Below are 27,095 nucleotides of genomic sequence, written 5' to 3' on the forward strand. Positions count from 1 at the left end.
TAAAAGCATTAGTTCACGACGTGATGACGCGAAAGAAATTTTTGAAAAAAATTGCAGTTGATCGGAATCAGGGAGGAAAAGATAAAGGTCGCCTTTTACAACCTTTTTATCTGGACCAGCACTGAAAACTTAAAAGCACGTTTTAAACATTTATGTCACTTATATATATATTAATTATATATTAATTACACTAATTAATTATATATTATATATTAATTATATGTATATAATTAACATAAATGTTTAAAACGTGCTTTTAAGTTATCAGTACAGGTCCAGATAAAAAGGTTGTAAAAAGCGACCTTTATCTTTTCCTCTTTGATTGATAATATATTAATGGTCAAAATAGAATATTTTCATAACTTCCGGCATAAAATTTGAAGATTCTTACATTTCTTGATGCCTGTAGCTTGTTTCCGCATTAACCGATTTCAACACAACTTTCAGCATATGTATATAAACGTACATAAAGGCATCGAAAAATGTAAGAATCTTTAGATTTTTACATTTAGAATTACGCCGGAAGTTGTGAAAATATATTATTTTCACCATTAGCCTGTGTAACTCGTGGAAACCTTAATCGATATTGATGAGATTCTTATTTTGTACATAGGTAAATAAGTCCACAAAGTGCATTGTTTAAATTTTCATTATAGGCTCAAATAAATAAATTGTAAAAAGATACCTTTGCTAATGCATAGTGCTATATTGTCCTAAATTTGTTTCAAAATAATTCTTAAAGATACAGGGTATGTATACGTTTTGTGTTGTTAGCGATTCAGATGATGAACTAATAGTGTTTCCTTTGTGGTTAACAACAGGCGCTCCCACTTTTATAATTGTTGCAGTTGTCCTTCACTCTTCAATAATTTCACGTTAGTCGACTCTCGTCATCGAGTCGATTACATAATTAAGAAGCGTTATACAATAGTTATCGCTGTCTGACAGCTACTTTTCAGCTAAAGTTAAGCAAACAGAATGGAAAGTTTGAACTTTATATAAGTTAAACGAGCAATTATATTTGGAAGCTTCAATAGTATAAAACTAAACGCAATATTTTATCAGAGGAAGAATAACAAATGCCGAAGAATGATAATAATAACGAGAATAATAATTTAGATTTCTACGAGCTGGCTCATACTAACGAATCCACGTAATATTCCCTACACTGCAGGCACATTATTCGAAAAAGTGTTTCAAATAAAATTTATTTTGTTTCGAGGATGATTTTACGACAGTCACAAATCTTGTCTCTCTGGGACTTCAAGGTGACTTTAGGTTTTCGTAAATGGAACTATGCATTTTTTTCATGCATCATTTTTTTTTTTTTTTTTTTTTATTTATTTGTTGAAATTACAATCAATTCTCGCGTTGAGAATTTTCAGTAATTTTTCTGGCGTGGCGCAGTGACATGGCTGTTTATTTACAATAAGTTAATACTTATTATAGATAGATATAATTTATAATCTATAAGTATTATAAGTAAGTGCATATGCTTGATTTGGATAATTAAATGAATCTAACGTTTAGGTCTAGCGGGTAGTGCCTCTTCAGCCTGCGAATCTGGTCCGTCGTATCGAGTAGTCCAGTGATTAGGGGGTTTCGGTGTTTGTTGATTCTTTTGCTGTATCTGTTGCTATATTTTGCTATTTCCTCTTTGACGGTGGGTATCTTGAGGTCGCGGTGTATTGTTTCATTGGTTACATACCAAGGTGCGTCAATTAGGGATCTTAGCGTTTTCGATTGAAAGCGTTGGAGTATTTCGATGTTGGAGTTACTTGCTGTTCCCCATAGTTGGATTCCGTAGGCCCAGACAGGTTTTATTACGGTCTTGTAGAGGGTAATTTTATTCTGTAAATTTAGTTTGGAGCGTCGGCCCGTGAGTCATGCATCATTCGATGCATTTTTAATTCTCTACAAAAAAGTATTTGGTCAAAGAATGATTACTTTGCAAGATATTTTAACTTTAATCTTGTAAGACTCTGAAAGACAAAATAAGAAGATAATGCAATGCTTTTATGTTTATGTTCTCTTTGTCGTTCATACACTTAATTCGATGAAATTGATATGGAAATAAGCATTTAACAAGGTATTTTATTACAATTACCTATTTACAAGTACCTATCTCCGCACCTTTTTATAAAGAATTAACAAACGTATCGAACGACGTATAAAAAAAAGAAGCCAAAGGTCACGTTGTAATCGCGGAGGCAGGTTCACATCGATAAGATTTACGACCAACAGATGTCCGCTCCCAAGTTTACAAGATATTTGCATGGATCGATTAATATGAGACACTCTGCGTAACTTGGATCAATATTTATGTTTAAAGCTTTCGATAATATAAAAAATAGTGTGATATTCCATCGAAGAAAAAATAAATCGCTTTGCTTTTTTGATGACGATGTATAATTTCAATAAAATTCTAACGAACAGGAGATTGTTTAGTATGTATATCTAAAATCAAACTTTAGTATTATCTTTGGTTCTATTGAAATTTGGCGATTATTCAGAGTAGGGGTGAATTGACTGATTTTTCAGTGACTTTGAAATAATCTTTCAAGGTTAATATTCTAAACAACCTTTTTTCTCATTCGTGTAATTGCCACGCCACTTGGCATATTTTTCAAGATATTCGCAAAAAACTTCAATGAAATGTAGATAAGGTACGATTACACTTGATTTTGGATAAAAATTTTAAAAATTGTATAAATTGTTGAGGTTATTCGGTGTGTAAACAGAGAAAACACGTGGATAAATTGTAAGGTAGAAAAATATATTTAAATAGAAGTGTAATAAGTAAAATACAATTTGAGCTGGTCCAGATCCGCACGCTAGCTGTGTTACCTAATAACTGAAAAACCCCGAAGCCAACGTCGCCTGTCTACTGTTTATGGCCTGACTTCGTCGCAGTCTTTTGTCTACGCGCTGTCGATGGCTTCAGTGCTTGAGAAAACTAAAAAAGACCAGATGTAGAGTTTTCTTAGAAGTGGTAACCACTTCAACATAAATAAAAATAAGCAAGGGGTTGTAGTTTCGGCAGCCATTAGCCACCCGGCGTGATTAGCCTGCCATTGGTGTGAGATAATTTTTGATGAATCGATTGATATATGGAATGTTGCATTTTATTCTACTGTTCAATTGGTCAAAAATGTAACAAGTATATCTACTATCATTGAAAAATCGTTTACAGAGCGAAATGAAATAGTGCACATAATCTTAAACTTAAATTAGTTTATAACTTGAAAAGTAAATGCGGGTGGCGGCGAAATGTATAAAGCAAAGTTATTTAGGATAGGCATCTTGGCAACATATTTGAAGAATCATTGAAATCGGTGAGGGCGCTCTTATATATTCCCAATAATTACCAATTTCTTAGTTATAATACGAAAGAGAAGAATTCGTTTGTAGTATAAGGTATTTTTAACTGCATTTTATAAAACTAACGTAATAGCATAATAATTTGGCGATTTTTATATCGAAATCGTCTAATTTAAATCACATGAGACATGAACATTTTTAGAATTCATATATATTTTTCGATAGAATATTAAATTGATTACGTCATATAGCAATATTATCATCATAGAATTCTAATTGTAATGGAACATTTGAACCATTTTTATCATAATTCGATGTAGATATTTATGCATTTATGGGAAATCCAAAGGTACAATATTACACAGAATTCGCACAGTATGCAACAACATATTATAAAATTCAAGTGTCTGTTCAATTCAAAGTGTAGTACTCGTAATTTAAAGAGTTAATAAATTTAAGCAGTGAAACAATTCTGTACGTAAGTTCCATTTATATCGTTGTATTCGTTAAAATATAAATTTGTATAAATATCCGCGGTTTATTTATAGTATTTATTTACAGTAAAATTTACGAAAAGTGTGAGAAAAAGAAAAAGTTAGAAAATAATAATGTTAAAATATTTAAAAGGTACATACTACTGCGATATTTTTACGTAAATCTTATATTATTTGATCGAATATTCTTTAAAAATCTGTTAAAATGATATCGTTCAATAACACAATAGAGATATCACGCTACGTAAATCAATATTGTTCGTGAGAACTGTCCTGTCTGAGTCCCGGGGAGTCGTTGCATTATATGCAGCTTAAAAGGAGCAGTACAACCTTTTGAAATCTTGAAAAGTAAAACCTAATTAAGGAGTTATTCGTCTTTGAGCAACAAAGACGAGGGAAATCACATAATGTTCGAACGAAGAAGCATCAAAATTACTGCCTTTCTTGTCTTGCACGAAATTTCATTTTCCTCCACTGTAGCAAGTTTCTTTGAAAATTTTCCTACGTCGCTTTAATCGATATAAAACGACTTTTGAATATACAAAAATATACAAAGATATTTTATAAGTAATAAAAAAAGAGTAAATATGGGATGTATGTCATATTTATTTAATAATCGTTGTAAAATTGTGTGCGTGTTTGAAGAAAATTAATAGTTTTTCAGTGGTATTTGCGAAATTAATTACATTTTACTATAATGTTAATATGTTCATCTTTATGATAACATATAGTAATTAAAATTTTTCCTTTTTTTCATATAAATTTGTTTTTTAAACTATTTATTTCGATATCATTTACTGCTTAAATTATCGTAAAATTCTTGACTTATTGGAAACAACGATAAGGAAATGTCGAACTGATTCAAATTTCAAAATTGTTCAGTTACTTTTAAATACTTCTTTCTTTTCGTTATCTCTTATAAGTTAACAATTCTATAGTAATTTAAGTAGTTGTAAATAAGAAATGCAAATTGACTAAATACTTGACAGAATTATTTAGTATTTTAATTAGATATTCATATTGACAATTATTTATCTTTGCTGCTATTTTCTTTCTTTGTTCCAGGAAAGGTTATATCTTTTTTATCTGAACGTTAACAGTTGTCGTATGGAATGTATTTTCTTCAAACTCAATAAGGACATCAGTTCTATTTCTCTCGCTATTCTAATAACTCTTTTCAATCCAACAAACTTTAAAGTGTAATTTAGTATTGCTATTATATAGTATTTTAGATAATTTTCTCCTTTATTCGTTACGTTACGAGTTATACAAATCTCAGTTTCAATTACATAAATCAAATTCTTGAATTGTAGCGTGAATTGTTAGTGTTATTACAGAACTTATTATGACGCATGTTATAAATGAAATAACATAAACAAACTCTTGATATCGAGTAACTGATTCAATTTTATAGTCCTAATGATTGAATCATTTTATTAATCAGGAAGCAAATCGTAACATTATTCATGTTCAATAATACAAATACAAATACAAGCGGGAACAGAAGTTTCATAATTCGAAACTTCCTGTTAATACACGGATGCCCGATGGGTTTTCAAACTTATTTTTCTCGAAAATGAAGCCTTAAACGAAAAAAATGTTCTTCTTACTTTTCGGTTTATTTTTGCATGTACTATCATTTCGGAGATATCCTGTATGATATGTTGGTTTCTAAACGTCAATCGGTCATTCATAGATGTTTAAAATTTATATTCGTTAAACGTTTTTTAAATTGTTCCTTGTATCTTATATTCGAAATAGTTTTCCATATTTTCGCTGCATAAAGAGAGGAAATAGAATTCTCTTCCCACCGAGTCCCTTCAGTCTTAACATTTTTAGTTTTAATTAGACTTTTTCTTGTTTTTCTCGTGGGACTTTATAAAAGAGAAAGTGGGATTTTATAGAAGAGAAAAAGAAGAGAAGAACCCAAATCTCCTGGCGATCTATGAAGAATTGCATTAGGGATGCCTGTCGACAAATTAAATATGCAAGTTTCGAGAGGGTGGATCTATTATTTACGGACAGAATAAATCACTATATTGATGGCCGATGTCGTACTTTCGAATACAGAAGATAACCGACTATTTCAGAAACGTTTAATGAAGATAAGTTTTGAACGGTAATAACTGATCTCTAGTGGCCTTCAAAGAGCGTTATATTATACGCCAATGAATTCATCTTGAAATGGGCTACACACTTGGCTGAACGAAAACATACAGTTTCATTTAATAAAACGGAGGTCACCTTGAGATTTCCGAGGCACCTTCACTTAGATAAAATTTGTGTTTACAATAGCAATCCTCCCGCTGCCTTGAAACAAAGTAATTTCTATTTCAAATCAATAATGAAATAAATAAACAAAGAATTCGAGAAATAATTACATGGATGAGTTAAGGTGAGACACCTTGTATGCAACAACATAAGAGAGAAAGAGAGAGAGAGGGAGAGAGAAATTTCTCTGCGTTACGTTAAATTTTTTGAGAGGAAGGAGAAGGATTTAAAAAATGTAGGGAGAGAGAGGTATTTTGGTATTTGTAAGTCTTCCTTGATAAATGTTATGTAAATATATTATCAATGATACATTTGTTCTAGACTTTTACAAGTGTACTAGCAAGAAAATCTGATAAATACAGAAAGTGATAAAATCAATCTTTACTATTTCGTATCTTTCATCTTTACAGTGTCATGCAAAGCGAATTATAATTCATAAATTATCACTTGACATCGGTACCCGAGATATTTAAGTTTACTTTAGTCAGCTATTTGTCCTTCAAAAATTATTTTAGTACATTATTTTAATTATCGTACATTTACTAATATTAAACTTGTATATTACATTTTGTTCTGGAAGAACATTACAACTAATGGTCCTCAAGTAAATGTATTCTTCACTGTAATAATTTAATTTGGAAATAGTTTGACCTAAAAACTATCTTAATCGTGAGATGTACAACTCAATGATTTAGCTGAATACAATTCTGCTGCAATAAAATTATAGAAATCATCGACAGTAACCATGTAACATGATGAATCTTTTACAAAAAAAAAGTTTAAATTTTTTGGACATAAATGAGAAATGTTAGACTCTTTGTCCGTCTTCCTGAAAAAAAGAGAAACATTGATTTGATTGTTTAGATCTGAAACATGATTACTAACGTGACTACTAACAAACCTGATAGTATAATTTTTTCAATTTGTGACAAGCTGCCTCCATTTCTTTATTGTCCTCTCCCAGGCCAGTTATCTACCCATAGCGCGATCGAATAACACGACTAGTTACTAAAGAGAGCAATGTACTAAAAATCGAACGGCCATTCGATTTCCATTCAAATTATTCCGGATTGAATTCGTCGTGTGTGATGCGTGATGTAATGAAAAGTGTGGAAAATGGATGGGTGTGCTCAGAATCGTAGTCGTTCTGCCGGCATTGTTTACTCGGAAGGAAGTTCAACTCGGAAGTGGCACTATTCATGAATCTCATACGAGGGGCAGAGCGGCGTATATACACGCAGTTCGTGTGTTCGCGTGTGTCAGAAGCTCTACAAAGATTATTTGATGTGTAAGTGCACGTTTCACAGATGAGGCGCGGTGTACTTAATGCAACATGTATACGTATGCGTATATGTTTGACGTAAAAACGTCATTCAAGGGGCTGGCTGCGCAAGCGTAACTTGAAATTCTGTATACGGATCAGTGTCGACTGATCTACAACAGCGTTTCTCAATCTTTTCTACGAGTTACGAGTTATTAAAACTCAAAAATTATCTGTTTTTTTTTTTTTTTTATGAAATGCTTGAAATTTCATACTTGATAAATAAAAATCACATAACCAGTTTAGAGTAGGTACGATGTTTGTACGACAAGAAATACATACATGACACAAGTGTACATGTAATAGAGCAACTAGAGTAGAGTACAATATTTGTACGAGTAATAGCTACATTTTGTTCTATATTTTAAATAAATGAATCATCCATATAACTATATTGGCTTGCTCATATATTTAAAACTTTGTAAAAAATTGCAATCTAATAAATTTTCTTGTATAGCAGCATCAGGTTTGATAATGAGACAAGCGAAGGCGTTGAGTAACTTTTACACATTACAAGTCAGCTAGTAATCTTATTTTACATAAAATTGTAAAATTTCAAGATAGAAATTTCTAACTTTTGATTTGTAACTCGTCAACTTATCAATACATTGTTAGTTACTAAATTGATATGCAAGAGGATTCAGATGTTGATTTTTATACGATTAGGAAAAAGTGGAAACGCCGATTAATCTTGCAATGCATGGAGTACCATTGAGCTATTACTTTTATTCAGCGTATTGCTTTAATTTACCACCTATTAAATATTATTGGAATTTTTTAAATTCATTTTTTATATTTTTGAAAGTACTTTTTATGTACGTTCTTAAAGCAAAAAATGATTGGTAATGTCTGTGATTGGCGCAAGAAATAATAATATAATCAGGAATAATTGGAAGTGAGAGTATACTGTCATTCATATCTACTGAAGTATTCAATTTTTAATGATTTACGTTCAGAAAATAATTGTTTTATATATAAATAAAAACATATTTCTTCTATGTTTTTTTTAATGGGAGGAGTTAATGTTACTGGTGTATTTTTATTAAAAATTCAATATTAATCTAATTCTTTTTCTGTGCCTAGAAATGGATTATGCACAGAAAAAAATAATAGTATTTAATTATTATCTATCCAAATTTTTTTACTCTCCACAGATAATCGTGAAAATAACGATTTTTTTCTTCGTAGTGTATGAACAATAATTTTTCGGCTAATGCATTTTTTCTCCTTAACGATATTTGATTATTAAGTAGCACAAAATATTTTCTTCCTTATAAATAGATTTTCTGAGATTCTTTTGTTTATGTCATATAAATAGTAATTTTTCAATTTTCGTAACTAGTAAAGACGTTAACTTGGTTTACATATGATTCATTTCAAATTTTAAATATTTTAATACTAAATTGCAATATATCGGATAACATCGTATCAAACATCCAAGACAGGTTTATAACTTTTCATAAACTTTGTAAACAAGAAGTACTTGCACTACTTTATCTAACAGAATTTTGATGTCGCACTTGCTTTCCAGTATTTCCATATACGACATATATCGATGCAACGTTACAGTATTTATTTTGCGAATAAAGTAACTTTTCCGGCGATATGTTTTTCCTTAACGGGTGTATTTCCCACTTTACAGTAGAATGCATACTTTTGGCGATGGATTAATTTTACAATATACATCAGTAATTAAAATTTATCTGAGCGTAACGTACAATTTTATTTTTCAATACGCAAAACTAATATCGTAGAAAGCAAGAAAATGGAGCATTATGCAAATATCTCATAAACAGTCGAACGTGGAAATGCGTTAAGCTTTACGAAAAATTATAAAGTTGGTAACTACGCCAGAAATTAAATATAATTTGAATTTAATGTATTTAGGCCCGTGTGAAAACTGGAACTAATTTGATTTGTTATTGTATAGACTAGTTGTTATTTTTACTTTTAAAATTTAAAAAATTCAGTAGTAACTGCAAATAATATTATATAGTAATGTAGCAGAAAATAAGAATAATATCGTTTCATATACAAAGAAATACTAATACTGAAGTGGTTTGTCAAAATGAGGATCTTTTCATAATTTTGTACAAGTTTTTCGTTAAAAACTTGGACAACTTTAAATCACATAAAATCATTATGTTTTTATTGTTTCATGAAACAGATTTTTCTTTTTCTTCGACGAAGTTAAATTTTTATAGTTTACCAAACACAGATGCATCCGTTTGAACATTATTAACATTTTCAATTATATGTATTAGGTTGTCCCAAAAGCTTCTTTCACTTTATAAGGAAATAATAGATCCAGTACAGACATTTTGTTCTATTACTATAGAATAGATCATACATGATTCAATAAAGTAATATAAAAGAACAAATGTTGTGCATCTATTATTTCCTTATAAAACGAAAATTGATAACGGGATCAAGTAAATAGAACAGTATGTATTTATGTATTCTATAATGGAGAATTTTTTAAATGAAGCTACAAACATCTAAATTTGGAAAAGAAGAAATATAGTTATTATACATTATACAGAAATATAGATAGTATCATAGATAGGAAATGTAAATGCATATACAATGTGTCTAAAGCACTGAGGCCATAAATTACACACACACACATATAATATAATACTTAAATATCAACTTCTGAATCGACTTGAAATCCCCAGTTTAAAACACGTTATTTATCAAAATTCTGTTTAACCGGAATAAGTCATTCGATCGAAGCGGTTCACAAGATCTACTCCAAACAAATAGTCACATATTTTTCAATACCTTTTCAAACAAACTTCTCGCAAAAATATTCAAACAACTTGAAAACATCGCGCTTCCGTAAAATGAAAGTTTATTTTCATTTACTAAATAAAGAAAGAGGTAGCCTGAAATTTGCTGATCGAACGTGTAAACGGATAATGAACGCAGGAGAACAGTTTGAGAAACCCTGATATTCGTAAGCATGTATTATATAAACAATACATGTTGGCGATACCCGCGCGAACAGAGAATCGCACGCGTGGGTGGGGACACGAGCGTGTTTTACGGGTGGCGGATCTGCTCGCGCTCAGTCTATTCCTGCGATTCATGGATCCTACCGGCCATGCCGCTGATTTGTGGCCCGTTGACGTTTAATTCGGAATTCATAAGCGACTGTCGGTGGCGTGGAAACGCGCAAATTTAGCTCGATTGTTCATGGATTTTGTAAGCATCAGGTCCGTGGACAGCAGCATCGAAGCTATTTTAATAATTTTACAGATGTTTCCTACCTTGTAATTTCGTATATCTTTGAGTAACGTTTCGAAAGTCGATCGTTCCACCTGTTAATTGGAAACGATGAGTTCACTTATCATTCGGATTGTCAATACTTTGATTTGTTTAATGCATCGATATATTTACTTGTATTTCATTTCTATTTTAACCTTACTGTTTTTAGTGTACTCTGAAAGTTATTGCTGTATAATGATTTGTGGATTGCTTAATTAAAATTAGTTGCTAGCGATAGAAAAGTGGTTTTATTGATTTTTAATTCTGTTTGCGAGGAAAGATCTGATTTAGAAATAATCTGAATTAATATAATAATATAAACATCGACATTATTAGAATTTGATTACTTGTTTTATCATTTCTTTCTATCTAGCAACAATTACTTTTCTCGATTTTTTATTGTATTAGTTATCCCAATTAATAAATTATTTATATATGTCAATCGTTTTCGCTATTTATATTTTAAATCAAAATGTCTGAAATAAGAAAACATAAAATGAAATAGAAATAAATAGAATAAAATAGAAACTAAAGGAACATAAAAACTATCGTGAATTTATTTGGTATTTCGCAGATTCGTTTGGCAGACATACAAGAAGAACATATAATTGAATTATAAAATTTGTCGTGTTTACTTTTCAGATGATACAAAATCTGACCAAAGCTACGCCAATCAGAACGGTGAACCGAAGAGTTCCTTGATCCACCAACGAAACGAAACCGAGAAAAGTAAGAATCGATCATATTTTTTTCCCCTTTAATTGATAACCGATATTACTTTGGAATGCTGTCCTGGCGGTGAATCATGCTTTTTGCACGGTCATAAGACAACATCAACTTCTTTTCCTTATTTACCGTGCACATTTGCATTCGTCATTCTCGTTTCATTCATGGGAAGATGTAAATGCTACGCATTAATATTACTTTCTTGTGCAAATAAGATTATTAAATACGTCCCAACTATTAACTATAGTCTTGGTAACATCATCTCAAAATTCGGAAATATAAATCAAATCGTGTAGTATATAAAATACGATAGCAATTCATAAGCTGTTCTTTAAATATTGCTCCACCCATAATAGGATTATTTTTCATATCGTTTTTTATATCTCAATAATTTTATGGCTACACTATAATTACTCTAATTATCGAAAGAGACTTCAGTTTTGGTTAGAGAATTTTCGGTTTAGAAATTTCATCTTCTTCTAAATTTTTCTTCTCATTAGTATAATCGAGCCAAGCTAGCAATTATAGCATAGACACGATAGACACGATATAGCTATCGAACGATTAAACGATTCTCGTTAGTGTGGCATTTCCCTGATAGAAAGGAACGAACATCTTTTTCTTTACGTTTTGTCGTCTTATGTCAATACACGTTGATTCCCTCGAAGAAAATTATGCGACAAGTAGAGCATCTTCTCGAGAACAATTCCGGCGGAACGGTTTAACAATCCCTTTCGTTATTTAATATTATACTTATTTATAAACTACGAACAAGATTGCATTTCACCAGACATTAAAAAGCAAAAGCAGTGAAAAAACAAAAAAAAAAAAAAAAAAAGATGAAGCATAAAACAGAAAAGTAGAAAACAGAGAAAAAGTCGAAACTGGCCGATTTTACGATTCCATAGGAGTTTGCAAATTCTTGGAGTACGCTACCGACACGGAAGAGATTAACATGCCGCACAGTGCGCGAAACCGCAGAAATCGCAAAGGTCGCAACAACAGAAGACCTTTTCAAAGGCAGCAAACTCTGGATAAAGCTACGAAAGATAACAACGCCACCATAGAAATTCCGAAGAACATCGAGGAACACGAAGAGAATCTTCACGAACCTAAGACGAGCGCAGATACGAAGACGAACGACTCCGACTCGGAGAATACCGTACACAGTGGCAAAAATCAACGGCAGAATGTCGAAGACGATGATGTAAACGTGACAAAGAATTCGGATAACGAAATCACCCCAAAGGGAGTTATATCGAAGTCTCGTAGATACGCGAAAGAAGAAAAGTGTCGAATAGAGATAGGTACAGTGCAACCTGGCATCAAAGTTATGAAGATCACAACGATCAGTAGTTCACCTCTGGAAGCAAAGATCGATCACATTCCCGGGGTCGGTATCGTAGAGACTGGCAGTAAAGATAAGATGCCGGATAACGAGGCTATTGTGACAATTTCCGAACCTGTGGACTCTTTCTCTTCTTCTACGACGAAAGTGGACAGGAAGAACGATCTGAGTCAAGATTCGATGTTGACTGGCAACAAGCTGCAGATTCGCGATGTCAGCGACTGCGACACGGTAGACACCGATAACGTTAAACCAGTTATCGTCGAAATGGAATCGGACGTGGAAAGGGAGCCAACGGAGCTAGCTACGCGGTTGGAAGCGGATTTCGATGACTCTGATGCGTCGAAGCAAGATTTTGTGGAACCGAGGCGTGTCTGGGACAGCGTGATGCCGCACGACGTAGAGAGGAAATTGAGGAGCTTCATCGAGAGTCTAAAATTGCCGACTTACGTGGAGGACGTCGTGGAACCAACGAAGCCGACGGACCACGAGCGGATCAGTGGCTCGACGCACAAGAAGGCGAGGAAACGCGCCACTTTCGAAGCGCAACACGCGCACTTGCAAGCGGCTAACAGGTTTTTGGACATCATTCAAGAGGAGGGCGAGAAACTGTCCGAAGACGAAGAGCAGCATATAAGAGATTTTATTAACGAGGAGATTGGGAAATACCGGAGGAAAGAACGCTGTTCGGAACGTGTAGAACATAAAGAGGGATTGACGCAAGAAATAAGAGGGGAGGAGCACAGTGTGAAGATAAATGTGATCAACGTGGACGAAGAAATGTCTGAGAAAAAGGAAGATGCTGATAAAAAGCAAGATGCTGATAAACAGGAAGATGCTGATATAGGAAGAACTGTAGAATTGGATAGAGTGGAAACGGAGCTTGACACTAGAGAAGCGAGGAAGCCGATTGACGAAGATGATGAATCGCAGAAGGATTCAAAGGAAGAGAATTTCAAGCCGAAAGAAGATAATGATACGGAAGTGTTAGAAGGGAAAAATGTTAATGTTGAAGACGAGTCTGTAGGAAGTGAGTCATTCAAAATAGAGGAATTGGAGCAAAGTATAGAAGAAGATGAAGAGATATTAGAGAAAAAGGACGATAATAATGGAAAGATCGAGGAAGTGGTAAGCGAACCATTGAGTGATGACAGTATAAGTCAAAGTGATTCTAAGTTGATTGTTGAAGATGAAACTAGTGATCAAATGTTGTTTAATGGTGCAAATAATGAATTGAAAGATTTGAATAATAAGCAATTAAACGAAAAATGTGAAACATTAACTGATGATGTTAGAATAAAAGAAGTAGAGAAAGTATCGCTTGTTCAAGAAGGTATGTCGACAGAACAGACGTCAGAAAAACAATCAGAAGATTCTGATGATTTAAATATCAGTGCACGTTGTACGACGATACAGGTTGAAGAGAACAAAAATGAAAAATTAGAACTGGATAAAAATCAAGATACTTTGAATGAAATATCGGAAGAATTAAAGATCAAACAGTTAGAAGTGGATGGTAATTGTACTCGTTTGGAAAGTGAAGTATTAATTGAAAAGCCTGTTAGAGAAGAAAAATTGGATTTGGAAAATAATATACGAAATTCTGAAGCAAATACATTGTCAAAGGAAACTGAAGAATCAAAATCAATTGGTGACGATGATGGTTCCAAAAACGAAGTGCTGTGTGAAAAATTGGTAAAAGAGAAGGAATCTTGTATGAGAGATGATGTTGTGAAAGATTCCGAAGTAAATACGTTGCCTGAAAATCGAACGACTGAAGCGATTGAAAATGGAACAACAAATAATGGAGAATCGTCTCATAAAAGTGAGATAAAGTTCGCAAAAGTCGATGAAGAATCATCGTACGAAATAACATCTGCAGAAGTCAATGAAAAATCATCGCAATATGAAACAAAACATAGAGACGTCGATAAAGAATCATCGAAAGAAAATGAAACGAAATCTGTAGAAATTAATAACGAATCATCCGAATCGAAATATTTATGTGTAGAAAATACGCAAAATGAAAGTTATACCAATCCAAAAAACATTAATATTTCCGAATCAAGCATAACGAAAAGCGTAAGCGATGAATTATTAAAAGAACAATCCTGTTGCATAGAGAGGAAATGCCCAGAAATTCAGACTCCAGAAAACGTTATATCAGTGATAAAGACAAAACCTTGTACCGTAACGCCGCCAAAAAGATCTTCTAGCCTGTCAGACATCGATTTCCAAGAGAAAACAACGTATTCCGGTATTTACGATCGTAATCCTCCAATCCCTCCGCTTCGTCGAAAAAGGGAAGTCAAACAGCTCATAGACGTTGACGATCCTCCCAGTCGTCCACCTCTTCCGAAAGAAAACCTCAGTATATTCGATGCATCTTTCAGACAACCCTTGGAAATACATTCTTTGGAGACTCCAACGATGTGTAGGAATATTGGCAGCCTGAGAACTTTATTGACAATAATATCCCGCAGTGACGCGTCCGTCAGAAATATTCGCGACGCTTTAAGCACCGTGGATTCGTTGGCTCTGCCTGAGAACGTACGCAAGATAATCGATGATCTAAGAGCAAGCGGGAGGAGGGCTTGTCTCGGGAGTGACATTACCGAATTGCACAATTACCTTGAGAACGGCGCCGAGCTTGGCAATGGAGCAACGCCTGAAATAACGCATGACTACTTGAATCGTAACGTACACGAAAAATCGTCGGCGTCCAAGTCGTCGGCGAGATCTGACGCGCACGAGCCGGTCGAACGACTAGTGAAAATGGTCATAGAATCGTCTAAGGACGAACCTGATCGAGCAACACTTTCTGATAAATTCAATCAGAAGCAATCCGAGAGTAAGATCGGAACGTTAACGAATGAAAATCAGGGAAAGAAAACTGAATCGGAACAGTCATCGCGTCATCATGTTAATAAGGAGGTTATCAAGAGTGAAATGTCGATGAAGAAGAAGATTGTAACGCAAAAAAACATATCAACTATGCGTGACTTTAGATCGCGTAATAATAAAGTTGAAAATTCAAAAGATACCAGGGAGTTAACTACTAGCGAGGAAGAGTTTGAAGAAATATACAAATATTCCACTTCAAAGGACAATGACGAAGTGCAGTCTTACGTTCGTAAAATTAGCAAGCACGATAATCATGATCAGAAGGAACGTGAAAAATTCGATAGCCCATCAGAAATACTAGACTCTATTGTAAAAATCCACCCTGAGCATTTCATGGATAAAGATAAGTTGGAGACAGTGGATTATCAAGGGCACGACTCGTCCAGCAGTGCGACTACTTTGAGTACGGTGAAGTATAACCCGGCAGATGCCTGGCAAGCTGACATTTATTCGATAATAGCGGAAGAAGCAAGGAAAAGCAAGCTTAAGCGAGAGGCAGAGGAGAAAGTCGAGTCATCCAGCTTGAGAAACAAACTTCCTTTGCTGAAAAGCGATGAATCGTTTTATAACACAACGAACTGTCACGAAGTTCCAGTGACACCTGAACCTATACCCTATTCACCTGTCGAAGATCTGTGTTACGCGACCATTGACAGTGATGCGAATTATGTGAAAAGTCAGTCGCAGAAAGACGGGACTACCAATAGACCAGAGTCTTTGAAAGACCTTAGCATTAAGAAAATTTTGTCGATGCCGTACGGTTTTCACGTAATCAACGAGATCACGATGCCTAAATTTAACATCTTTAAAAGTCTACGATCTATCCCGAAGTTTACTAATAACGTAACGAATGATGAGATTAGAGACATTCCATTAAATATGCATGCAGTGAATGAGCAGCAAACTGAAAGAGCTAAACTAACGACAGCTTTGTCAGAATCAAAGTGTTCTGATTCATGTAAAACCACTGTTTCAGACCAGACTATATCAGAGCAATTAAAACAGAAAGAACTGCTCGATTCGAATCTCGGCGTCGAGTTACCCAAGTCGCGGCAAACGACCATGGCCAAAGATAGTTCGGGAACGTGGGTAGGTTTATCGACGACCAAAGATCCCAGGTTGCTCGTTTGCTTATCACCGTCTCAGCAGAAAACCGCAATAAAAACGAGCGCGGACAACTTACTGGATCTGCATAGAAAATTCCTAAACAGACACAGCTATTTCGACGAAGAACCGCCTCCACGAATCCCTGTTCCTAAATATCGAGTCGAACTGCTACCCATCGACGAAAGTAACAAAGAAAGCGTTAAACGCGAAGTAAAAATCGAATTCTCCAAACCGACTGCTCATGACGTTCGCACTGAATACGATAAAAAATTACCTACAAACAGGCTGTTAGACATCATCAAAGAAAATTCTGACAATTCTAAACATCCATATAGCGCGAGACCAAAGTCGAGAAACGAATCAAAGGTAAAGTTTGATGAATCGAGGCACTCCGACACAAAGTCGTCTTATACAAAGTCGAGTACTCTTGACAATGATCAGGAGCGTCTCAAAGTCACTCGCCTATGCGACTGGTTGAACTTAGCAAGACGCGAACCCGTCAGTAATGCGCGGCACGCGACATCGCTCTCCGATGATTTATTAATAGAATCGTCGGGTGAGGGAAAAGAGCGTGATAAGAGTCGATTCAGCGAACGAATTCATGGCAATCAGTCGGAGGTTGCAAAAGAATCAGGGTCAGATAGAACCAAGGAACATGTTACTGGTAAACGGTCGACGCCAGCTCATTTCATCAACGCTGCTTTGATCGTGAATTCGCTCGAAAAACCGGAGCCGCCCGTCAGAAGTCCGACGCCCTTCAACAAGAGTCCCATTACACTGAACAGTGCTATCATCGACAAATCGGCCGCGATGCCAGACACTGCGGACAGGAGGACACCGCCACGAAGGACCATCGATCCGCGCTACAACGTGAATCCAGCGTTGATCGACAATAAAGTGGAAGTGCCACCGCGTCTGAAACGTGTGATCAACGTAGACAAATCGTGTATCGACACGACGAGTATTTTCGATCAGAATCCACCTAGAAGTCATCTGGAACCACGACGATACAAGAGCGAAGAAGAAGAAAATGTGAAACAGGTGGCAGCTACGGAAATCATGCAAAATCTGAAAAAACTTCAAACCGAGGCAGAAACTCAATTGGAGGGTCATCGAAAGTATTCTCTACCCCAAGAGTATTTCGCACAGCAACTGAAATACATAGAGCTGCTGGAGAATCAGTTGAAGAACGTAATATTAGCCGAGGAGGAGGAGAAGGAAGCCTTTGAGACATTCCAAACACATGCGAGGCAACGGGTGCAGGAGAAAGGCGTAACGAAGGATGTACCGAAGAGACTTCCTTCTTCAGACAAGTCTTTTGATCGAGTATATACCTCTGAGATTAAAGAAAAAGCCTCTCAAGACACTTCCAATGATGAATCTTGGGTAGAGAGCCAAAGCTGGCAAGAGAAGTCCGAGGAAGTGAAGGAAAATTATTCGGAGACGATTAATAAACATGGTCAGAAGGATTTTTTGAAGAAGGTGCATCGCGAGAACGGTTTCCACGAGGAGGAATGTGAAAAGCGAATCGAGCACGTGGAACAGCATTCCGTGATGACCAAGAAGGGTGACAAAGTTCCTGAAAAGATGAAAACGGATCGAGCTGAGCAAACGAGCGGCGCTTGTAAAAAAGCACCTACGGAAAAAGAAACGACGAAGGAAGAGCGTCGTTTTGGCAAAGAAAATACGTCGCCTGAGATGTCTAACTCACAGAAAACCGTCAAAGTCGAAAAACCGAGTGTGCCCGCGGCCGTGAAGAACAGCGAAACGTTTCGACAGAGAATGTACGACGAGTATGTGCACAAGGTCCTCGAGCGAGAAGAACGGAAACATCATAAAGTGGTGAAAATCAGCACTCACGAGGATATTCAGAAATTGAAGAATAATTTGGGAAAAAGTGGCATGAGCACCGTTGAAAAAGAGTTTATCGAAAAAGCGAGGAACAGGCTAAATAAATTTGGGATTAATTTGGACGAAAGCGAATCTGAAAGCGACAAAAGCGGTAGTAAAGTCAAACGTGACAAAAAGACGAATGAGAGGAAAGAAGAATGCAACGAGGAGGAGAGTACCGTCAAGGTGAAATGTTTGATCGACGGGAAGGAGTTCGAAGACGCGAAAAAGTTACCGAAGCATCTACAAGAATTCCTTACAATGTCCGCCACGTTCGACGATGGTGAGTCTCAGCGAATCGAGGATTGCAGTGTTATTTCAGCGTTGTTTTCCATTGCTACGGTTGAAATATCGTGCTCGAGTGTTGATCGCCCGATTTTTGAATTTTGGAAGATACGAATGACGTGTCGGATATTGGATACATAACAGTCACTAACGCACGTTCGTAGCCTTGTGGTGGATTGCATTGTCGTAGGTTGCTTGCCATATTGCTCGTCACTAACGATATTCATGGTGAACGAATGATTTTTTTTTCTTTCTTTGCTCGTCTTTTTAGTTGACAGCCATTTACATATTGGTTGTATTTTTGGTAATAGAAGATTTATTAGACAGGATATTATAAATTCGACAAGCGGTTCCCTATGCAATAATAATTTAAAAGAGCAGAGTTACTATTTTTCATACAGAGCTTCATTTTTCAAAATATTAAATTTATTCTGCACTTATATTTTCTGTAACTTTTTCGATTTCTTTTCTACACTTATTAAGATTAACGATAATATTGTACGAATTTTGTCAAGATTTTGAAATATTACATTATTTAAATGACTGCAGATTAAAACTATATTGTAGGCAGTAAAGAAAAGTATTGAGACATAGGGTGAAACTGTAAAAAAGCTACTTTTTCTTTGATTTCGATGATTTTTGCATATGTTGTAGAAATCAACATTGTGAACAACTTTTTCCTCTGTATGCAACTGTCGCTCGACCATCATTTCTGAGATATTCCTAAAAAGCTATCGATATCAGACAACAGTGAATTTTGCCTATAATTGTGTAGCCGTAACAGCGTACGTGTTCGTATTAGTTGTCGGCCGTCTATTTTTTGCTTATCTTTTGTTTGTTTGTCGAGCGACAGTTACATACACAGGAAAAAGTTGTTCAAAATGCTGATTTCTAAACATATACAAAAAAACATCAAAGTTGAAGTGCAAGTAGCTTTTCTACAGCTTCACCAGAGACTTTTGTTTAACGAAAATCAAAATATTTAATGAATTAAATGTTAAAAATATTATATTTTTCATATTTTCATATCTTGTTAGAACGTCGAACTCAGATTGATATTACTTAGATGAAAGTGACGTTTTCAACAACTTATAAGATAGTAGTAAAAATCTGTTGTTTCGGTCAGATTGTAGGTAATCATAGTGAGAAAATATGTTGTCCGTAGTTTGTTCGAAATCATCGTTAATAGAAAATATTATAAGGTAATGACGTTTTAGTATTGACAGGTTTTTGTTAATGATTCATGCTTTTGACGTGCATTTTTCAACTATGAATTAATAAGATAAAAATAATAATTATTGCTTTAAACGGTCGTATCTGCTTGGTTACCAGCAAGCTTTATTCACATAAAATTTTGTGTGCTTAGTTTAACTTTGAGTTAGGTGAATTCATCTAGACAAGCAGAATTTGTAAGAATAATATTTCAAATTTCATGTTTGATGAATCAATTTTAATTTTTATTATAAAAGTTGTAACAAAAATTTTGTGATATTATTACAAAAGATGTAAAATTAAAAACTTTTTAATTAATTTTTACATCTTTTATTATTACCATTATATTATTATTATAACGAAGTATCGTTAAATATAAATATAATTTAGATGTAATTCAAATCTTTTAATAATATATACACATAAATGATGTCAGCTATATACATACGCATCAAGTTTTATAATATTATATTTGGAATTTAACTAATTTCAAGTGGATTCCCTGATAAGTTCTATTACATAATTAAAGCTGTGTTTTCCTGAGAATGAGACCTCCAATTTTCGTTTTTGATAGGATTGAAAGCTGTCTTTCATAAAACATAATTTTTAAGCCGGCTTTTATAAAACATAATATTACATTTATAATTATTCTTGGGTCAAATTAGTGATTTTTTTCCGGGATTGTATTCTCAGTTTTTAGTAATTTAGGAATAATTATGTTTAATCGACAATATTTATGGTCTGTGTTTAATAATAAAAAAAAGTGGCAACCAACACTCACAGAATAATATTACATGCATATATATTTATACAATTTGTAGAAAGTATTTAACTAAGTATGTGATTTTGAAAATTTGTAACTTATATTTAATTCGTCTCTCATATCGAGGTTGATAAGCCACGCCAATATCCGAAATGCTGTGGCTGATATACGTGTTACAAAACATGCGATAAAAGCGAATAGAGTACATAACAACAACTTATAAATGATATTAGCATTTTACACGAATTGTAGGAAATATATAGAAAATATGTAGAAATATGTAGAAAATATACGTTCAATGAATTGAAAGATGATATTTATTATTAATTTAAAATTTGATTTTTAAGTACGTACGTTTCTTCGAACTAACAATCTATTAAGTTAAATACAAACAAGATACATGTACATATGTATTTTGGATAAATTGAATATATAATTTATTATATATTTATTATATGATATAATAGATACTACATAGTAATATACAAATGCCACATTTTTAAAATTGAGATCTATTTCCAATCACGGAAGTATTTTATGTGCTTACTGTTTTAAGTATGTTGATACTACTGATATTTTCCACTCATTGGCTATTTCAATATGTAACTCATGTTGTTTCAAGATCTCAAACATTTTTGAAGTCTTTTGAAGAATTTTTTATATTCTCTTATATCGTGGTATTGTCAGTAATATGACGACTGGTTTCTTTCTGAAGTAACTTTCATCAAGGTCTGGCTAAGTCCTGTTAAGAATTTATAAGATGTGAGCAACCATTGAAAATCAGATGACGTCAAAGTGGCGTCATCGCTTGTTACAATGTTCGTAATGTTTGTTATAAGAGTAGAATTGATTACTTCAGGAGCTTCAGCAACTTTTATTTAGTTAAAATGTAAAGAGTATTATTAAACATGCATTTTATTAACTGTCATTCTATCTCTATATCCGATCATCTTTTGAGTTGTGTTATAACGATACTAGATGTCATGTTCTCTTAATTTTTAAAATTAAATGTCATCACTGTGAATACAACTGTAAGATATTTAAATTTTAAATAACGAAATAAAGTATGAAACTGAAAGCACATAATTTTATTTTTATTCAATACATATTTTATTGAATTATTACATTTATCTTGATTACAATTTTACATTTGTTTAATTCAATATAAAACATGATCTAAATATTAAATTTGTCCTTTGTTTAATATGAGATGTGACATAAATTTTTTTGTTTAATAGAATATGAAATCTGTAAATTAAATAGAAAGAAATGAAACGGTCATCTAGGAACAGCTCATAAGTTACGGAGTCCAAAAAAAGAATTGTTGAAATTTATGTGTTGTTGTCACGTATAAACTACTGAAGAGATTTTTATAGTGTTTTCTCTGTTGTACAGCTTATTCGTGTTTGGAAAAGAAAATAGAGTATGTTTCATCTCGATTCGTTTTGTAAAAGCTGAGATAGGTGGGCTGATCTGAATTATATGTACTGTTATGTTGAGTAGAGGTCAAGCAACGATGGTTATTATTTACGTCGCGTTTGTTCTGAAATCGAGCCTTTTTTAATTTAATATTTTTCACTCCGGAGAATAGCTGTTAGTATAAAAAATTTGTAGGGATTTTATTCATACAAATTTATTTATTTATTTATAACCGTTACTATAACATAGATCTTTCGCGGAAGATAAAAAGTAGACGCAATTCGAACCATACGTGAGTTCATTTTCACAGACATCGATAAGAAATTGATCTGAACGTAATTACGAAAGGTTTTTCGAACCGCTGGGATCTCATAAAACATAATGAAACAGGAAATAAGGTTTGCGTAACGTTATATGCTGAACCGATAGACGAGAAGCGGATTGATTTCTTGTCCATAATGAGGAAATACTGGAAGATAAGTTTGTTGGCTTTCGCGTAGGTCGTAGGATATCGTTACGACTAGAATATAGAATAATAACTGAAAGCTGTTAGAATTTTTACTGCCGTAAATTTTTATATCTTTTTTCGTACCACATAAACTTTTACGTTATATTTTTCTTCTCATTCTATAAGAAGTTTGAAATACCTAAATTAAATAAGGATACAAAACTATACTTTTGTATAGGTCAAATAGTTTAACATCTTTATTAAATATGTATATAAATATATAATTTATTTTTTTATTCTTCAATTTTTTGATTATACAACACAAATTTTCTGTAGATATCATTATAGGTATATCTATATTATTTTACACATTAGTATATTTAGTATATTTTTAAAAAGCTCGAAGGATTGAAATTTGAAAATATCTTGTCGAAAAATATTAATCTTGTCGATTAGTAGGAGTTTACAACCTTCTCATTGGTGCATAGCATCAAACCAAAATTAATTCAGTATACGTTTCGCACATAGAAGTATGAGATTATGCACTTAATTAAATTACTGTCATATATCTGTATTTTGTTCTCAATAAAACGATTGAACAGTTAAACGAAAAGATTTAATTTTGCATTGAAAATATACTTTTGGTTGATAACGCAGTCGGTTTTTCTTATGTTCTCACTTGAAGCACAAAGTTTTTGAGAATGAAAACTTATACGATTTCAAGTTTTACATATTACTTTGTGTATTTTTTCCGACAGATGTCACTTTGAGTGCGCCCATATCTTTCTCACTGACACGTGCTTTGACATTTCAAGCTATAAAAATACACAGACTGGATTGTTAAATTATGACGAATTTCTTTTCGAGCTTATTCATAGTAATGGATGTACTTAGGTATATGTTACTTTATAAGTTACCTATGAGTAAAATCAAAATCTTAACATATAAAAAAAATATCTGAAGCTTTTCATCATTGTATTACGCAATTCGTGACATACATACAGAAATAATCGTGTTTCTTATTAAAACTATTATTAATATTTTCATTAACGAAGAATATTTTTAACAATGTTATACTTCAAAATATTATGTATAACATCAATAGGTATAAAATATCAAAAGTCAAATTTTACAGCTCATATGTAAAAAATAATTCATTTTGAAAATAATTCTGTCATTTACCTAGGACGTGACATTTTTCGGAAGAACAAAGACTTAATATAAACAACATACACCCGAATCAATTTATGGGCATTCCCAATAATAACAATACTAATAAATTGAAGACCAATGATGGCACATTCAGTGCTGATCGATTTTTTATTACGTACAGCATAGATAATAAAGTGCAGCTAACGGATCCTATTCTTTACGCTTTAGGGCTATAAGAATGCGTGTGAAAGAGAGGGAGAGGGGGAAAGAGAGAGAGAGAGAGAGAGGGAGAGAGACAGAGACAGAGAAGTATTCAGGAAAAAGAGAGGGCCTGCTAGTATATCTATTAGTAAAATGCGTCTAAGAAAATTTTTCCGCGAAAGCACGTCACCGGTTTTACAATGTACAGCTGATTCGACACGATGTTTTCGTCGTGTTGCCGAAAAAAGGATCTTCATAAAAGTGCGACCTGAGAAGACTCCACGAGGGCCTACTGCAAATTTATAATGCGCACGCCGCGCCGGAGTCATCAAATCTGACGTACACGACCAATTGTAGTAGAAAGAAACAATAAGTTCGAAGCTTCCCAACGGATGAATCATGAGTCATAATTATATAAATTATTGATAATTTGTGATTAAAATTGCGATTTTAAATTTAAACTATCCGTTACTTGTTATTCGTATATTTATTAAATTCGTCTTTTTTAATTAGGATGTTTGCTGATTAAATGGGTCCAAATTATTTTTATTAGTATTCTTTAGATGGTTGAATAATTGAAATAGTCAAAAAACAAAAAAGTATTTTGGAAATGTTGAAAAACATAAATGAGATGTTTAAATTTTGTCTTTTTGCCAAATATTAACAAGTAATTACGTGTAATTTTCCATTATTATAATATTAAGTGCTTAACGTTAATTTTGTTTTTATTGTTTACTCATTTTTAAGTTTTGGTTGCTAATCGTAGCAAGTTTATAAACTGGCAACTGACAAGCAGAAACAGTGGCGTGGCAATCAGCCGATGGTGGCATGAGCTGGGAGTACAGGTGGGAAAAGTCACCCTTGGTGGGCCTACCGAGGTCTTCGAAAAATTGCGCACGATGTAATACCGTGATAGCCCGAGATAAATGGGTCTTCGAGACACTTGAACCTGGATAGAAACGGTTTCATATATTCGTACAGGAGCGATTTTGTCGGCCATGTTATCTTGTCAATCGAAATAGTTTCGTACGAATGCATTAAATCAGATGTCTTTGGATTGATTTAGCTCACCAGTGTGTTCCCGGTTTTAAGCTGGAAATCCATTAACAAGCTAAGCCAATCCAAAGGCATTTACTTCAACCTATTTATATGGCACTGTTTGCATTCGGAAGTTAAACTGATCCAATTATTGAAAAATCGATCCTGTAAAAATGTACAGAACTATTTCCATCGAAGCCAAGTTCAAGTGTCTCAAGGACCCATTTAACTCGAACTAGTATGAGATTTCTTTATGATCAATTAACAAAAGCTTAACAAAAGCCCAGCAGGTAATCTTTTTGTCTCCGCACCCCTAGTCCATGCTACTGTGACAACGACCATACCCAAATCCACGACATTCCATACTACCTGACAGTGAACCGTTAGGGTTTGAACTGACCTTTGGCTCAACATTACATTTTCCCCATTACGTAGGACAATCAGGATCCTCTCCTTGCCCCTCAACATCTACAAACGCAACATATAAAAACTGCAAGCATTCGACCACGAGACTAGTCTTGTGTACAGTCTTGGCCGTGATTCGAACAACTATTTTAACTTCGCTACTTCATTGTAATATTATACTTAATCATTTTGTGAATAAAAGCCTACAAAAATATAAAAGCATAGTCGAGTTAAGCTATTGCTCAGCTCTTCCTTTTTTATCACGAATTTTACGTGACACTACCATCGGTTGATCGCCACGCTACTGTCTCGGCTTGCCAATTGTGTCTGTTTATAAACTTGTTACGATTAGTAACCAAAATTTATTCGAATGATAAGTAACAACGAAGAATAAGCAATAAATACACAATTAACATTAAATACCATAATGGTAAAAAGATATAAATATTTGGTTGTTAATATTTTTATGATTTTATTTATGTTTTTCAATACTTCTAAAACATTTTCTTTTTTTTTATTCAACCGCCTGAAAAATAGCTTGTATTTATTTAATCAATATTCTAATTAACAGAAAGAAGCAAATTTAATGAATAATAAATAACAGATAACAAATTTTAATCGTAAATAGCGAATAATGTATATAATTATGTATATAACTATTTGTTGCTACTACTACAATGGGCCATGTGCAGCAAACCTGACGAATCTGGGCGGATCATGCGCATCATAAATTTGGAGCAAGCGCTTCTCGGACTGTGTCCTTCGGAAGATTCTTTTTTTGACGACTAGGCAGTCTTCACCTGCCCTCGCAAACGAAAGGAGACCTTCAGATATAAGAACGCTCTCGTTCAGCTATACCTTGTAGGACCGGTGACATATCTTTTGCAACAAATATATACAAAAGATCTGTGTTGAAAACTGTGACAATTCTGCGTGGACTGGCAGCTTGGACTGGCTGAGTTTGGATTGGTTTAGATCAGTGGATCGTCAGTTTTAAGCTACCTAGCAAGCCAGTGCCTTAGACAAGGAAGGTGTCTTAGACATCGATAGGAAAAGTCACGTTGGAAATCATATTTATTAGAATAGGTTGGAGTGACCGTTTGCGAGAAAGGCATTGGTAGATTTCAGCAGAGAGCTGCTGCATGTTAATGCGATATTTTATTTGTTTATTTTAGAAAAATATCTAATTCCATTGATAATTAATTTTTTTGTTAAATCTAATTTTCATTATATTTGATTCACCTCTTTTGCCAACATGTTACAAAAATATTAGTTCTGCGTACAAAAATTATCGAGTGAGCAGAAAAAGGAAAAGACCAGGTACAGATCAGAAGAAAATTAGGGATAAGGTCGGCAATGAATAACTAGTTCATGAAATTATTATATTATTGCGTTTGCTATATTTTCTATCTTTACATTTGGTATTTAATTAGTCTCCATTTGAAACGATAGAAATGAGTCACGACAAATATAATAGAATACATGGTACCTTGATTTATGATGTGATTCTACATAAAAAA

The 27,095-nt window shown here is 33.7% G+C and overlaps 1 protein-coding gene across 1 annotated transcript in view; it reads left to right on the forward strand.

Annotated features, from left to right (window-relative positions):
• LOC126875523 (uncharacterized) overlaps positions 1-27,095 on the forward strand; it is a 422,308-nt gene that overhangs the window by 213,504 nt on the left and 181,709 nt on the right. The window contains exons 5-8 of the mRNA XM_050638500.1: positions 11,320-11,406; positions 12,312-16,543; positions 16,694-18,935; positions 23,437-23,439. Of these exons, the coding sequence (XP_050494457.1) occupies positions 11,320-11,406; positions 12,312-16,543; positions 16,694-18,935; positions 23,437-23,439 (6,564 nt within the window). The remainder of the gene's footprint in view (positions 1-11,319; positions 11,407-12,311; positions 16,544-16,693; positions 18,936-23,436; positions 23,440-27,095) is intronic.

Source organism: Bombus huntii, chromosome 18, assembly GCF_024542735.1.
Source record: "Bombus huntii isolate Logan2020A chromosome 18, iyBomHunt1.1, whole genome shotgun sequence".
In the NCBI taxonomy this organism is placed as follows: domain Eukaryota; kingdom Metazoa; phylum Arthropoda; class Insecta; order Hymenoptera; family Apidae; genus Bombus; species Bombus huntii.